Source organism: Hemibagrus wyckioides, linkage group LG26 (assembly GCF_019097595.1).
Source record: "Hemibagrus wyckioides isolate EC202008001 linkage group LG26, SWU_Hwy_1.0, whole genome shotgun sequence".
In the NCBI taxonomy this organism is placed as follows: domain Eukaryota; kingdom Metazoa; phylum Chordata; class Actinopteri; order Siluriformes; family Bagridae; genus Hemibagrus; species Hemibagrus wyckioides.
In genome coordinates this window covers 11615941-11632087 of record NC_080735.1, presented here as the reverse complement: position 1 = coordinate 11632087, position 16147 = coordinate 11615941, and the positions used below count along the sequence as shown (strand labels likewise).

The window sequence follows — 16147 nt, the reverse complement described above, 5'->3', positions numbered from 1 at the left end:
ACTGGATGAATTTTTGTATAAACTCTAAACACTGTTGTGTGTGTGAAAATCCAAGAAGATCAGCACTGACACCAGTCCTCCTGACACCAACAACCATGCCAACCATGTGCAAGTCACTGAGATCACATTTTCCCTATACTGATGTTTGATATAAACATAAACTGCAGCTCATGACCTGTATCTGCGTAATTGTATGAATTGTTTTATTAAAGTGGCCGTTAAATATAAATACTATTTTCCACCTCTAGCCATTTTCTGTAAACATTCTGTGCCCTCTCAATGCTTTGCCCATGCTTACCAGAAGCCTCCAACCTGCCTAGGGCCTGATCTTCCCTACGGCACTGTCTGGTTAGCCTCCAATTAGGGCACTTCATACGAATGCATTATCATTCTAATGAATAGACTACACTTTCTGATCATCAGGGAACACAAAGATGTATAATAGGAGGAGAATGGTTGCCCTTAGCCCGGGTCAGGTTCAGCTGATTGCTATTCAAAGAGTGAGTGGTGGACTGGGCAGAGGATTGGCCTGGACATCATTTCTTCTGAAATCTTATTACATGCTTCAGCCACTAGCTAAAAAGTTTTAGCCCTGTGTGGAAGAATTCAGGACTAAAGAGGTTCTTTGGGGTATTATACAGGATAAGCAATGTCACTGTATTGCCCAGGTAACATTTTAAAGCTGGTTAGCCGGAGTATTAATGAGCGTGAAATGGAATTGTCTTAGCATATGAAAAAGCAGCAAGTGTTTTATGCCTCTCTAAATGGCAGAAATCTATCTACTATCAGAGGTTGGTGAGAACATGGATAGAGTTAGTCCTGCTGAACATTTGGTTAATGTCTGGTGAAAAGGGGTTTGTGTCTTACGTTTGTTTTCTGGTTTATTCTTGGAAACAGTAGCCGACAGTTACTGTGTTGGCTTAATCAGCGATGTGGCACGCAAGATGTGTTTGCACTCATTTGGTTGAAACGTCAACATGGCTCTGGCAGCAGGGGGGCAAGAGGAGCTCTCCAGGAGGGAAGCCAGATGGAGCTACTGATCAGGGGGTTTAGCTTTTTATCTGCTCCTATGATAGGGCTTGGCCACATGAACCTTCTTTTTTCTTTGTCTCTTTTTCTTTTTGTGTCTCCCTCAGTTTCTTTGCCTATTTTGTTGCTTTGGCAGATTGGGTACAAACTATTATCATACAATGCACAGGGCACTTACTTCCCATTTTGTCCTATTCTCTTTTCTCTCCATTTCATTTTATTGTTTATTTTGTTCCTTTTTGGACTGCCAGGAATGTTCAACCTTACTCCAATTCCCAGTGGCATCCTAAAGTGTGTGGTTTATAGGCAAATAGTGCTTTTTAAATGCTTTTTACCTCGAGTGCTCTTCTTAAATGGACCTGTCCTTTCTCTCCTCATGCTTCTTGTAGGCTGAGCTTCAGAAGATGAAGCAGCAGGCTCAAGAGACCAAGCAGTATATGGACAATCAAGAGGTAGAAGAACAAAAGTTGCTGAAAATCATAGCAGATGCTGACGCCGAGAAAGTACGGCAGAAGAAAGAACTGGATCAGGTAAAACAGAAAAAATGGATGTGTGTGGGTGTGTATTTAGGTGAAGGTTTTGCTTCAGTAGCTACCCATTTTGGCATGCTATAACGATGCCAAGTTCAATCTTCCCTAGGAAAAAAGATTGAGTTTGGGCGCATTCCAAACTTATTAAAAGCACCGTCTGTATGTGAGGCCATAGTTTCGCTTTGGTGAGAGAAAGAACCATGCAAGACCTTGGGTCAAGTACTTATTAATGAGAAAAAGAGAAAGACAGAATGCATGTGAGTGTGTAAGTGGAATGAACTGACTTGTTACTTTGAAAATGAACAATGGTGGTGACATCAGGTCAAGCATTACATGAGTTAATCAACCAATTATTGTTTAATTGGAAAAAAAATATTCCCAGTATGTGCTCAGAAAACAACCAAACAAATGAACATCATTTAATTGGGCTGAGATTCTTTTGAATTTCTTTTAGGCTAATCATATTTCCCGTCTGTATATTTTAAAAGGTGTGACTATGAGATAGTCAGAACTGTCAAAGAGAGCTGATGCAGAGTTTTTCATAAGGTCAGAGATATCCATATCCTGAGGCAACTTTATTTGAATGGACAATGCTGACTCCAAGTCCTTATTTATGTATCTATTATACAAAGATGTCGTTTAACATGTGCTCATAAAACTTTAAATCAGACTAAAGAAACGCTTAGTCACTTTGTTAGTCATGTCTCTTATATTTGAAAAAATAAATAAAAATACCACTCTCACCACACTTAGTACTTAATACTTAATACACACTCTCACACACTAAAGATGTAAATTTTAAGAAATTGTCAACCCTAGGGCTGTCAAAAACAACTTAAAAAATAAACATATAAAGTAAAACAGGGAAGAATAAGAGCTACTTTAAGTGTTTCAGGAAGAGATAGGTCTTCACCCGTCGTTTGAAGACGGCCAGTGGCTCAGCTGTTCGGACATTGGGGGAAATTTCATTCCACCACCTCGGTGGCAGAACAGAAAAGAGTCTGTACACTGAGAGATGTTATACACTAAACACTGTCTAGTCAAAGTGCAATTACCAGTAATAAGCCAGAGAGTCAAAAGTTTTGTTTTTGAAAGGCTCAGCCATAAAACATGTAGCTTCATAAATGTAACTGACATTTGCTACTGACAATGACCTTTAAAAAACATCATGTCTCAATAATAATAAAAATAATAATAATAATAATAATAATAATAATAATAATAATAATAATAATAATAATAATAATAATAATAATAATAATAATAGTAAATAAATTAATTAATAAAATAGTATTAATAATTACTTTTTTAAAATTTATTATTATCATCATCATCATTATGTATAGAGCTAATGCATAGAATAGAAACAAATAGATGAGAAAACCATCTTTTACATCACATCACCACATACTGTACATGACGCAAAAAGTTTGGGTTTAGGGTCTTGTGCCAGTTTTCTACATTTTTTTTTTTTTTTTAAATTCAGTTGTGTCTAAAATTAGATTCATACTTACTATATCTGGCCCTATATGTCCTCAGGGCATTTGGTTCATGTGTTTTAGTTAGAATTTTCTTTCAAACCTATAAGTTACACTTTGTATATATCTATTTTTGGTTTAAGGTATGGTTTTAAATAGACAGGTAGCCCTGCGGTGAGTTTGCATTATGTTATGTAAAGGGAAAGATACTGTCATCCACTGCACAGAACGGTGCACTCACACAGGAGTTAGATAAGAGTTCAGCTGAAGCTTGAAATGGACAAAGGTATTTGATCTTCAGAAGAAAAGACGCTTTCTTGCTTTATGGACTGAAGTTTATCCCAAAATAAAATTAGAGCAGTGTTTGTGTCTCTCAGTAGGTGTGGGTCATATACCTTCCCACGTAAAGAAACTGCCATTGCACAAAGCCTGGGACCAAATAAAAAGATGATGCAATGTGGCAAGATGAGTCATTCTTTTCTCCCTATGTATTAAAACATGTGAAACTGTGGCTCCAAAAAGTATCATCACAATATATGAAAACATTTATATTAGAAGTGTTTAATAATTACATTCGCTACTCTTTAATCATTAGCTCTTCCAGCATCATCCACCATCTTTCATGATTGTTTAGTGCTTTTGCTTAGTTTTGTCTCATGTTTCTGTTTTTTTAAACATTTTTCTGGTGTTAAGGTAATCAGCGAGCGGGACATTCTTGGGACTCAGCTGGTGCGGAGGAACGATGAACTGTCACTGCTTTATGAGAAGATCAAAATCCAGCAGTCCATCTTGAACAAAGGCGAGATCCAGTACAACCAGAGGGTGGAGGACATCCGCCTGCTCAAGCTTGAGATCAGGAGGCTGCGGAGGGAAAAGACAGTCCTCAACAAAACTGTATCCAATGTGGAAAATCTCAGGTGGGTTAGACTTCATACTTTTCAGCGGTTTATAGTTGGGCTGTTGTCCAGATTGCCATTGTCCAAGATACGTCCAAGATTCGGACTGGCTGAGAGTCTTAAAGGGAATGAGGCCAAGTAAATGTTGATTCCAAAAAACTGAAAGTGATCAAGTCAAGATCAAGACCCAAATCATCCAATCCTTTACAAGGCCAAGCCTTTACTTCAATTACCTGGCTTTATTCATGCATCACACCAACAATCAGGCCGGTTTCTAGAAGAAAGAATTACTTCTTGTCAAATGTTTTACATGAAAAAAAAATTATATTGTTATATTTATTGTTGGATTGTCATAGCTTAAACAATGCCTAAGATTGAGAAAAATCATATATGAAGAATCTTTTTTTTCTGGAAAGTATCCATACAAAAGCTTTTCTTTTGGGGATAATACATTTAAGTCCTGCTCCTCTTTGAAAATGTCAGATAACTGATTTTGAAAACCTTTTTAAAGAAAGCAAAAGCAATGGGTTTTGAGTGAAAATGAGAAATATTTCTAAATGCATTGCCAAAAAGTTTCAACAGATTCTAAATGGTTTTGGTTCTCATTGTGTGAAAATAAAAAAAAAAAAGGGAAGAAAGAGGTCTTGTCTCTGACCAGCAGAAAAGATTTCTTTGTATTGTTGTGTTTTGTGGAAAGATACAGAACGATGGGGTGAATAAAATAAAAAAAGTAATTTGTTGCCTGCCTGAGTAAGGCCAAACTGTAATGCATGCTGTGTTATAGCCCCATATTTATTTAAGTAATATAAGCACTGAGCTTTGCTTGCTGTCCATTTCTTTCTCGCCAGCTTGCTGAGTGGCAAAAAATATCTTAATTTTGCACTAATATTTCTAGGCCGTCCTCTTGATTTTACATCATGTCATTAATTCAGCCGGAAAAGATTTTCTGAGAGAGAGAGAGAGAGAGAGCAAGCACAAAGTGAGTGCTAATATTCTCTTGCTAATGACAGGATTACCTGAATATATGGCTTACTGTAACCCAGACAGAGCAATCAGTAAATGATGTTCCTGACAAGAATATGGAATAAGGATGACTATGTGAGAGATCCAACCATATCCCACTTTCCACATATATATTTCTGTGAGCATAAATTAAACAGTGCATGCTAAAAGTATATTCACCCTTAATCAAATGGCAAATCGTGTAAAACATGCTCTGTACCTATCTGATTAGCAAAGTTAGTGTTTCTGACAGGGACTTGTAATTCATTTTCATGATCTAGTGTCCAATCTGATCACATGAACAGAAAAAGTGCAAACGAGCAAGGTTGATGTGCTTGGACTTAGACAAATTGAGTCATGGAGCTTGTTATTAATTTGACTGAGTGTAAAATGTTGACATGTTAATGTCTGACTCAACTCATTAAAATCTTTATAATTAGGTTATAAATAGACTGAGATGACAATTTAATTCTATATTTCCTCATATTTTAAATGTACACTGATGCTATATACATACCTAGATTGGTTCTTAGCATTCCCAGTATCTGCTTATGTACAGTATATTTTCATAGTTTTTATAGACCAGCTAGCTTCAAAGTCAAGTCAAGAAGTAGAACACTAGTATAGCTACCATTAGTACAGCTAACATAAAAGCCTCTTCAGCAGTTATGTTGTATTCACAGAAATTCATAAATTCATTCATGTTCTTCACTGCTAACACGTGTCATTTGTTAGCCATCATAAGATAATTAAAATGATATATGACAGGATGTTTAAGTCAGTTTATTAAATGTTCAGGTTTTTTTTACTGCTGCCTCAGCTAGTCAGCTAACTAACAGAATTTCTGACAGAATTTTTCAGTCATATTCCAAAATGTTTATAATCTTCACTGATAACCTTAATGTATCTAGCATAATATTTCTGAGGGGATTTTTAAGTCATTGTCACAAGGCAAACTGAATGAGTTTTATTCAAATGCAGGGCTTTAATAACAAAAATTGTCTCAAAAATTAAAACAGGTATCAGTATCAGTACAAAAGTATCAGAACAGTCACAAAACAAGAAAAGGCAAAAGTATTAAGACAGGCAAAACAGGCACAGTGTATAATCCAAAATGACAGTCAAAAACAGGCAAAGGTCAACAAGCAAAAACAGGAATATAGACAGGATCCAAAGTTAGGGAAAGAAGTGAAGTCAAAAACCAGAAAATCTCAATGCCACAGACCTAAGGAACTGAGTGCGTAGCTTACAATGAGGAGCTGAAACCAAGGGGTATAAAAAAAGGTGAGAAACGAACATTCATACTGGGAAGCAGGTGCACATAATTAAAAGTCTGGTGACTGGGAATGTGGAAGTGCTGGTTGTTGGCGTCTGTGGCAGCCAGGTTTGTTGGCTGTGGTGAAACAGAGCCTGTGACGCTACATAACATGACAGTCATATTCATAAACGTTCATAAATGTTCTCAAGCTTCACTGATAACACTCACTAGTTAGTTATCATATTTGAGGATTTGCAAGAGGATGTTTTAATTAATTTTTTTATCATGTTCATTTCTAGTCTCAGTGGTAATGCTAGGATTTTAAAGCCTTCACTGCTATCTAGATAAAATAAGCTGAGAGAATATCTCTGTAACCTCTTCAAGTGCGATCATAAAATATCCAACATTCTATGTACTACAAAACCAGATCTCATAAAAAGTTAATACAAACTCTAACAAAATATCAAACGTGGGTATATTCTGTTCAACCTTGTGAGCATGAAGCTGTAGGACAATGTACCAGAGTTAACTTCACACCTATTTCCAACCTTAAAGTTCATATATGTTGTTTAAAGAGTTGCAAATGTACAAGGTGTTACAACAGCTCCTTCTCTACAGTGCTGGAGTTCACAGTGCTGACCTGGGATCAGTTTTTTATTTTTATTACACTGTGGAACAAAAGCCAGCTAGCTCTGAATCAGCACTCTTGGTCTTAATGCATGCAACTCAAGATTTGTTTCCTGTGCATAGAGAGTACAAACTTTAGGCTGCATTCTGCAAGGTTTAATAATCCTCAGGGGCTGTCTGGCGTTTTTGCTTTTCTCATTGTTTTGAATGCTATTATACGCATATAAATAGCTGAACGTAGATTAGCTAACTCTTATGCTGAGATTTTTATTGCAGATTCTTTCTCCATCTGGTTTCGGAATACAGTCTTAAAGTTTTATTCAGCATGTTTTAATGATCCTTTGCTTCTTCCTGAGCACTGCATAATCTTGCATCTGTTAGCACGTACTTCTAATAGTGAGCTGCTGTATTCTGCACAAAGCTTTTTAAAGTGTGCCTCTGATCCCATGTCGGGCCAATTAGCATAGGTCCAGATGTATAACAGCTAAGGTGTGTGAGCGAGGTGTTAGTCTGAATGCACCACAGTAGGGTCAATGAACGTTATAGAAAGAAGCGAGCACAAAAGCTGGGATTGATGGAGCATGTTCGCTCTCTCGCCGATCTTTTAAACCTGACAGAGCTTGATGATAAATCACTGAAGCAAGCTTTTCTTGCGCTTCTACTCTCAGCGTGGTGTGCCTTCCCTACTGCGGCAGAGCTTGTAAAAGAACTGCTGACCTGGTTGGGTTTTCTAACGCTCCAAGAAATAGGGAGGAATCTGATCCGAGACCAGCGTCCTAGAGTTTTTAGGAATACAATGAGACTTTTAGACATTTCACACTGCCAGTGCTTAACTGTTCTGCATGGGTTGCCAGATTCAAGTTACTTGAAGTTTGGCTAGCTTGCCCAGTAGACTGAAAAGCTGTTTAGTGTTTGTGTCCACAGCTCAGTGCAGATTTTTTTAACCTGAGCTTGCAGTGTGATGGGCTTATTTTAGAGATGCAATGGATATTTATGCAATGACTACATGGCAGCCTTGGCTTTCTTTTTCTAACAATAAGGCAGGGGAATTCAGCTACATTAAATTTCTTGCTTAGAAGGATACTGGTAAACTAACTTGACATGAAAGTGTCAAGTGAACAGTTACATTTACTGCCTAATTATTAGTGATTAGTTCATAGCTGTCAAATGAACCATTTGAAACAGTTACCACAGTTGGTTGGTCATGGTCTATAAACAGCTGAAACAACTGCTTTAAACATGGAGTGAAGAATAAATGAATACGTTCCCATCTTCTTTTTTTTGGATAACTTTATTTACTAGATATAGCCTCACTTCATTTATCACACCAAAGACATTAAACAAGAATAATCATTTTTTAAAAATTAAATTCTGTGCAAATCTTATCCCCCACCTGCCCAGTAAATACAATTTCCCAGTAAATACAATTGGTTGAAAAGGGATGGATCTGTAATAAAAGGCTATAAAAGCCATCCTGGTTTGTGTGTTTTTTTTTTTCCTCCCGGAATGCTCCATTTGATCCACTCAAGTACTTTGCTGGGTCTGCATATGCGTATAGTCCACAAGCTGGCTACGCTTACACTAAGCAAACTACAAGACATATTCATAGACAAATTTAATAATGCAAGGCACCTTAAATGGAGAATGTTTAAATTGAAAGATAGTCCCAACTCCTGGACATGTCAGTAAGATGAATCACTGATATACACATTATAAAACTGTCTAGTGATCAATCATGACTGTACTGAATCTAATACTGGGCTTCTATTGCTCAAAAATATACTGATCTAGTAAAAAGAAGAAAAAAAAGGCAGGCTGGATACTCACAGCAATTAAGGTATGTTGTAAACTACAAATGTACAACTAAAGGCCAGAACCTACATTCCCACTAGCTAGCAGTAAAGTGACAAGTGACCATTTTTCTATGCATGTGACTCCAGTAAGCGACAGCGTGACCAGCTACATTTGCATTTAGATTTCCTTAATTCCATGCAAATTAAATACAACATACAAAGCAACCACCTTCATACCTTGCAATTACTCCTCATTTGCTGTTTAATGCACAAAAATGGACAACATATGCTTACAATTTCATCTTATCCTGACATACAACCCCCACCTAAAATATTTATAAAGACAAAGTGAAGAAAAATAAAGCTAGGAAGAAAGAAGCAGGGATTCTTGGTGCCTCTAGCGAGAGCACAGTTAACCTGCTTTGGTCGTCTGCCAAGGAAGCTAGTACAAGAGATTTTAATCATGAAAAAAAAAAAATGCAAGGCCATAAAGCCAGTGATTTAATGCAAGAGTAGAAGGTTTCTGTAACAGGAATATTGGCTTTAAGAAGTTAGAACTAGCATATGTTTATGCTAATGCAGTGAATGGTGTAATATTGACTTATTTTCATTTTTAGAATTAATTTTATAGAGCATTAAAAGCTAAGAAAGAAAGCAGCAAGCCATACATGTTTTTCGTACTACTTTTTATTAGCTACTATTTATTAGCGAGTTCTTTTTATTTATTTATTTATTTTTAGCTACTGTAGTCCTGTCACCAAGTGCAGAATTATTTTAACGTGCTAAAGAAACAACTAAACCTTGAAAACTGACTGGCCCTCTAGTGGTCTGGTGGGGAAATGTCAGAGGTAGTCATGACAGTAAGCCTAAGCTTTTTACTGAGAATACAAATAATAATTTTGTGGTTTAACTTCAGATATCTAGAGCAACAAAATGCAATAAAGTAAAGTAATAATAAAGTAAAAATTGTTTCAGTGTGAGTTAGATTATTTATTAGCAACTAATATGAGTTTTTTTTATCTAATGAGATAAATTAAAAGTCATCAACTCAATCTGGCTCGCATGCGATTTAATATGTGGCCTAAGTGTAAGCAAAACAGTTCTTCTTAATTCATCCAAAGTTTACTTTCTGCCCTCCTTCTTGATTGTCTTTACTTGCCATCTGAGCTGCAACCTGACTGGTTGGGTAGTAAACAAAAAAAAGGCATGACAATATTCTGAATTCTGTTGTAGTAGTATTAATAAAACTGTATTAGTATTTCACTTAAAGGTTGAAGTGAAATGTAAGCAAGAAAAAACAATAAATTGTAGTGTTTTAATTTTTTTTGTTTTTAAGAAACAAAAATACAGAAGTTATTGCTTGTAAATTTAACCCAGGTAATTTCCTTGTGTCTATGGATTTCTTACAAGTGTCTTTGAAATGTTTAGCTTCTCTTTTGCAGCAGGTCTTTGGTAATCCACCTCTCATCATGCGTCATTTCATTTAATCTCCTTTATTTTACTGGCCCACTGCATTGACTATGCTTATTTAAATTGGTGAGATATATTTAAGAGCATACAATATAAACCATTAGATACAAGTACTCACTCTTTGATGTCCATCCATGTGCATGACGTGCATGTCCTCATACACATGTGTAGGTGTGTTTTAAATGTGAGTCTATCTTTAATGAGAAGCGTGTTGCATTTGAAAAACCGGCTCACTGGGCGTGAAAAAAAAGATGGTTGAGAATTAACGTTGTTCAGTACGTTCTTATACTGTATGTGTTCTTAATTAATTAATAAATATATAAATGGCTGTGAATAACAAGCATTATCCTGCCAATCTTACCCCAGTGCTTGTCTGCCAGCCTTAAAATGACACACTGTGTTTTTCCTCCATGTCCACCCCCTGCCGATTTCTTCTCTTTTTCTCTTTTATCATTACGCTTACATAATTGTGTGCTCCTTGAAATAGGAAAAACAAAAATAGTGGAAAATGCACATATATGTATAAGGTATGTAGAGTATACTATAGTATATATAGTCAGTGGTGGTAAAAAGAAAGTACACTCTCCTCAAGTCTTCTCTAAGTTTTTATTTATCAGGGCCTAGGTAACAATTTTGTGTTTTTCACAAATTTCTGTCAAAAAAGAAGTAGGCATCAAAAAAACAGGAAATAATTCATAATAACTATATCATATAATCATATAATAAATTATATATACTTTAATATTATTTGGCCCACACTTTGGAAAGGTATTTGAGTTCAATGATGTTTAAAAAAAGCTCTCTTAAGATACCACTACATTTCATTGTGTTTTTGCCATTGAGATGTTGATTTGCTTGTGTACTTGGGATAATTGTCCCAATCGGGATAATTGGTGGATGTGGTAGCTTAATGGTGTTGGACTACTGATCTTATGGTTGTCAGTTTGAATCCCAGGTCCACCAAGCTGCCACTGCTGGGCTCCTGAGCAAGGCCCTTAACCCTCAAATGCTTAGGTGTATAAATATAAATGTTAAATTGTTCAATTGCATGAGCCAATTCAGCCCATTCTGAGCTGCAGGACAGATCCCCTTACATCTGTCTCAGGAATATTCTGGTGCACAGTGGAGTTCATTGTTGGCTCAATGACTACATTTCCCATTTTCCAATCCCAAATCATCACTTCTCCAAACATCATGCTTGGCACCTTAGTTTCATCAGTCCAAAGGATATTGTTCCAGAACTTGTGTGATTTATTCAGAAGCAATTTTGCAGAACTATTTTGTAGTCATGCTGACATATTATTTTTGGAGAGAAGGCGTTTTTTTTTTCTAGCTACTTTTCCACAAAATCCATCCTTCAATCTTTATCTGATTGTGCTGTCATGAACATAAATATTTAATGTTCTTCCAGAGGCATGTAGGTCACATGATTTAGCTACTGGCTTTTCTTTATATCTCCGAGCATTAAACAGTCTGACCTTGGACTGAATTTGCTGGGACACCCACGCCTAGGAAGATTGGCAACTGTCTTGAAGACTCTCCAAATGTCAACAATTCTTCTCACTGTAGTAATAGTAAATTTTCACTTATTTGGAGATAGCCTTATAACCCTTTCTAGACTGATGATTGGTACCAATGTTGGTTTATGTTTTGAGGAACAAATTGACTACACATTGAATTGGTTGTTTTTTGTTCTGGTTACCTGAGATAATTTGTCCCTATATATAAAAGAAACATAGAATTGAAAGATGATACCCCCCCCCAAATGAATATGTACATCAGTCTTATTTTTTTCATGACATTCTCATTTTAATTATCAGGTCTTCTCTCTATCTCTTTCCCAGTTTTTCTTCCACTACTAGTTGGGCTAGGTGAACCATACAAAACACACCATATGTTACTCCCAGTTCCTGGCTCATTAGGTGCCAAGCTACTTACACTGGGGCTGCCTCACATTCTGTAGGCAGCCAGATGGATCCCCAGCAATCTCTCAATTTTACTCATATGAGCTTTAGCACTGAATATGCATTAGCTAAACTTTACCAGGTAGTTTGCTCTGGATGTCATGGTCTATTAAATATCCGTAATGGAATATTTGTGATGTTTTTTGTGATTCTGGTCTTAATTTAGTCATTAGTGATGTATTTGTGTTGTTCCAGCGAGAGGTTAGGGGTTGTTCCATGCTACCATAACAGGGGGACATTGCTAAAGTAGTTACAAGAGAAAACTTTTTAGTGATCTCAACAATCAAATCTGCATGTTAGTTCCTAGAGCATGAGATTCTTTTTTTTTCTTAACCATGTCATAATCAGGAGAAAGCCAAAGCAGATGTACTGGCGACAGTTTGTTTGTGAGATTACAAGATGAGTACAATGGCACTGATAGTGTACAGTAATGGCATAAATATTGTAGTTTTGTAATGTTATCTCCTCAAGTAGAGTGTCAAGTGAGCTGAACAGACTGAAGGACTAAAGTGCTGCTGCATCACTATCTTTAGGAATCTTTAAATAGTTCCCACTGCTGCCACTATTAGCTGAAAATAGACCAACGAATCAGTTTCTTTTAAGGGAGAACTCAGGCCACATTCATATAACAATGCTGCTTTTGAGAAATTAAAAAAAAAATGGATATGCAAAGAAGAAGAAGAAAAAAGGCCAGATCATTGTTGTTTCATGTGACCTCTGTGGGATCTGTGAAGACTTCTTCTTCCCACGTGTACACTAGTTCAAGCAGTGCAGGGTAAAGTATCTGAGTAGAAACAGTGAGACCAGAGACAGTACATCCAATTTCTGCATACATTAAGACCTTTATTATATAAAGATATAGTTTAAAATTATACAGCTTCCTTTTTTTGTTTTTTTCCCCTTTTTTTACAATAAAGCATGACTTAATAAAGTCATTCAAGCTGCACACTTTTTTTCAGTGATGAGTCTTACCCTTGTATCAGTGCATAATTTCACCTGGATACTATAAATTTGTTCCTTCTATGAACTCTGAGCCGAACATCAGTTTAATGTGAACTTGTTAGCCTTTACTTTTCTACAACTGTGTGCTATAATTATTTATAATCTCATTACGCTGTGACCTCCATAAAAGTATGGTTTCTCTTTTAAATCTGGTTCCTTTCAAGATTTATTCCTCATCTCGTCCCAGGACGTTTTTTTCCTGGCGACTGTTGCTTGGCCTATTGTAAAAGTGATATAAAACAACATTGAATTGACTTGAACAGTCGATTCAGTTATCAACACGTGCTCACTACTTACTCAGGCGTCCAAACTGAACATTTTAAACAGCTGTTTAATGTGCTATCTCAAACAGTCTGGCTCTTTTACACTCAATGCCATGTATCTCCTCCTTTATTTAATACAATGTAGAATCAGATATAGCTATCAGGTCCATCTTTTGCCGTCTATTTTTCTATCTTGAATATTGTACTTTATTACTTTGCTTCTTATCTACAAAATGGTTCCTATTTCCCGAAAAAGCTTCACCTTCATTTCCTCAGTGGCTCTGCCATTCTTCCACTATGCTAATGTTCTCTTATCACTTAGCATTTTTGTGCTTCCTTATATTACCTTATATTACCGCTTCACAGGTAATAAAAGTCATCATATATTTTGAGTGTAAATCATCTCCTTCATCTGTGAATATTTTTATTACATATTATATACCTTAATCTCAGGGCTGACAGCATGTAATTACTTATATACCACACTCTCAAGGCCAGATTCTTTTTAATTTCAATGCTGTAATCTGCTTGCAGAGAATGTGCAGTAACCCAGACCTGTGTATCCTGGTGTGTTTCTGGGTTTAATTGTTTATTGATTGCTGTTAAGATGCATAGGACAGTTGACCACTGATCTGCTTCAGCTTATTCAAAACACAGCTTCAGCAAACCTTTCCATAAAACCATCAAAAATACCAAAGGTTTTTCTCTACTGCTCCACCAGGTGCCCTTATCGACGCTGCATAAAGTTCAAATATGTGTGACTGACTCTGAAATCTAAATGGGTGACAAGTGAGTTTAAAATGAATATGTGTAGTTCTTGTAAGTACCATTGCCCAAGGCAGTGATATGTAAGTACCAGGGTTTTTTTTCCCCTTTTGTGGCCTTTCTAAAATCATAGTCACAATCTATAACAAATCTAGGAAAGAGGCAGTTTTGGGTAATGCAGAATGTCAGTGATCACAGAATACATACAATATGTATAACAACCACAACACACAATCATACTCTGTCCACTTTCTGTGCACTAATTTGGAAAGTCATTGAAGAGAATACAAAACATTTGATAAAACCTAAATGACCCTTATTTAACACTGACTGTGGAATAATTGATGGTTCTAATATTTCAGAAACCCCTGTGCTGCACAACAAAAAAATCAACCAAACCAAATAATAATAATAATAATAATAATCCAGTGAACAGCAGCTAGAAATGGATTAGAGACACCAGGCTTGTATAAGCTGCTAGGAACATAAATAGCCACTCTTTAGAGCCATAATAAGCAAAAAGCATCTCAAAACAACATATTGAACCTTAAGGTGGGATGAGCAGGAATCCGAGACTACAGTGGGTACAAATGCATCTGATGATTGGAAAAAAAAAAAAAAAACATGACAGTGAAAGATCCTTGAATTCCATTAACTAGCTTTCCAAAGGTGTTGTGTTAAATCTTTTGATAAAGCACCTTGTTCTGACCAAAACTGTCTCCAGTCAATATGACCACACACACACACACACACACACACAGAGAGCTTTCTTTAAAATCTTTCTAACTCTAATGTCTTCAGAGCAAGCGCTTGATGTTCGTTCAATTAAGAAAGCGGAGTAGAAGAGGGTTCAGCAAATGTGTTTTCCAGTATTTGCTCAGACTTGATTGCTCTGCTTTCAATTGCTTTTATATGCACTTAATTGCAAGTTGTTTTTGGGTAAGGGAGTCTGCTAAATGGCGTAATGGAACGGTTCTTTGCTTCTAATTGATGTTTCTGCAATATGCTAAAACATATTTTTCCTCCTCTTCTTTTCTTGCTGCTTCTGTTGAAAAGAGGTCAGGACAAAAAAAAGCAACAACAAAAAAAAATAAAAAAAAATCAACACCCCCCCACCCACACACACTTCAATTTCTATGCCACTTTATTGATTCTGTGTATTTGTGTGTGTGTGAGAAGGTATATGCACACTTTATGTTTTGCTCTTTGGAAAGGTGTTGATTGAAGTTTAAGGCAGTCATACAAACCCTGTCATTCTCAATGAATCAATCCGACCACATTTCTTCCTCACTCTCTCTTTCTCCTTCGCACTTTCTCTGCATCTCGAGGCAAACACTTAGTGAAAGAAACTGAATGACAGATCGAAGAGTGGATGGAAAATGAAAGCTGAAATAGTAGAAATACGAACGGAATACACTCCCGAAGTCCCCAACCCTCACCTACACTGATTTATTTATAATATCAAAAGGAATAATGACACTGACAAGGAAAGATGGATGACTTCTTTTCAGTTAGGAGGCAGTGATGTATTTAGTAGGTTTGCACCTCTGACGCCGAGGTGTTGATGGCTGAAAAATAAGCGCTATGCCAGCACTGCAATTAAAATGCATAAATTATCTTCATAGCCAACAAAGCAAGAGCAAAACAAAAAGCCAGTCCTCTTGTGAGCCAGTCACATTTTTCCAACCTGTTGTGGAGAGGAATGTGGCATATGCTTATTATAATATACACACCAGTTGTACTTTCCCCTGGTTTTCTAGGCTCTAAGCCAATTCATGTGGGATGAACCCAAAATTCAAGCTGTCTATTTACTGAGGTATGTTTGTTTATTTGATTTTTTTATTTGATGTTTATTTATTAGTTTTTTTTATATATTTTTTCTTGTCCTAAAGTATTATATTTTATTCTATTTTATTTTTGAATTGCATATGTAATATGATTTTCTTTTTTAATTAATATATAAATTATGTTTAAAATTATTATATTAAATAATTTTTAAACATCTTATTTACTTTAAAATTAACAATAAAATAACATTGGCGTATAGTACAGAACAAATACAACAGTTTT

At 36.1% G+C, this 16147-nt stretch overlaps 1 protein-coding gene across 1 annotated transcript in view; it reads left to right on the top strand.

Moving 5' to 3' along the window:
- Positions 1-16147, top strand: part of LOC131346532 (cilia- and flagella-associated protein 58-like) — a 116381-nt gene that overhangs the window by 54164 nt on the left and 46070 nt on the right. Inside the window, exons 12-13 of the mRNA XM_058380008.1 lie at positions 1419-1559; positions 3731-3954. Of these exons, the coding sequence (XP_058235991.1) occupies positions 1419-1559; positions 3731-3954 (365 nt within the window). The remainder of the gene's footprint in view (positions 1-1418; positions 1560-3730; positions 3955-16147) is intronic.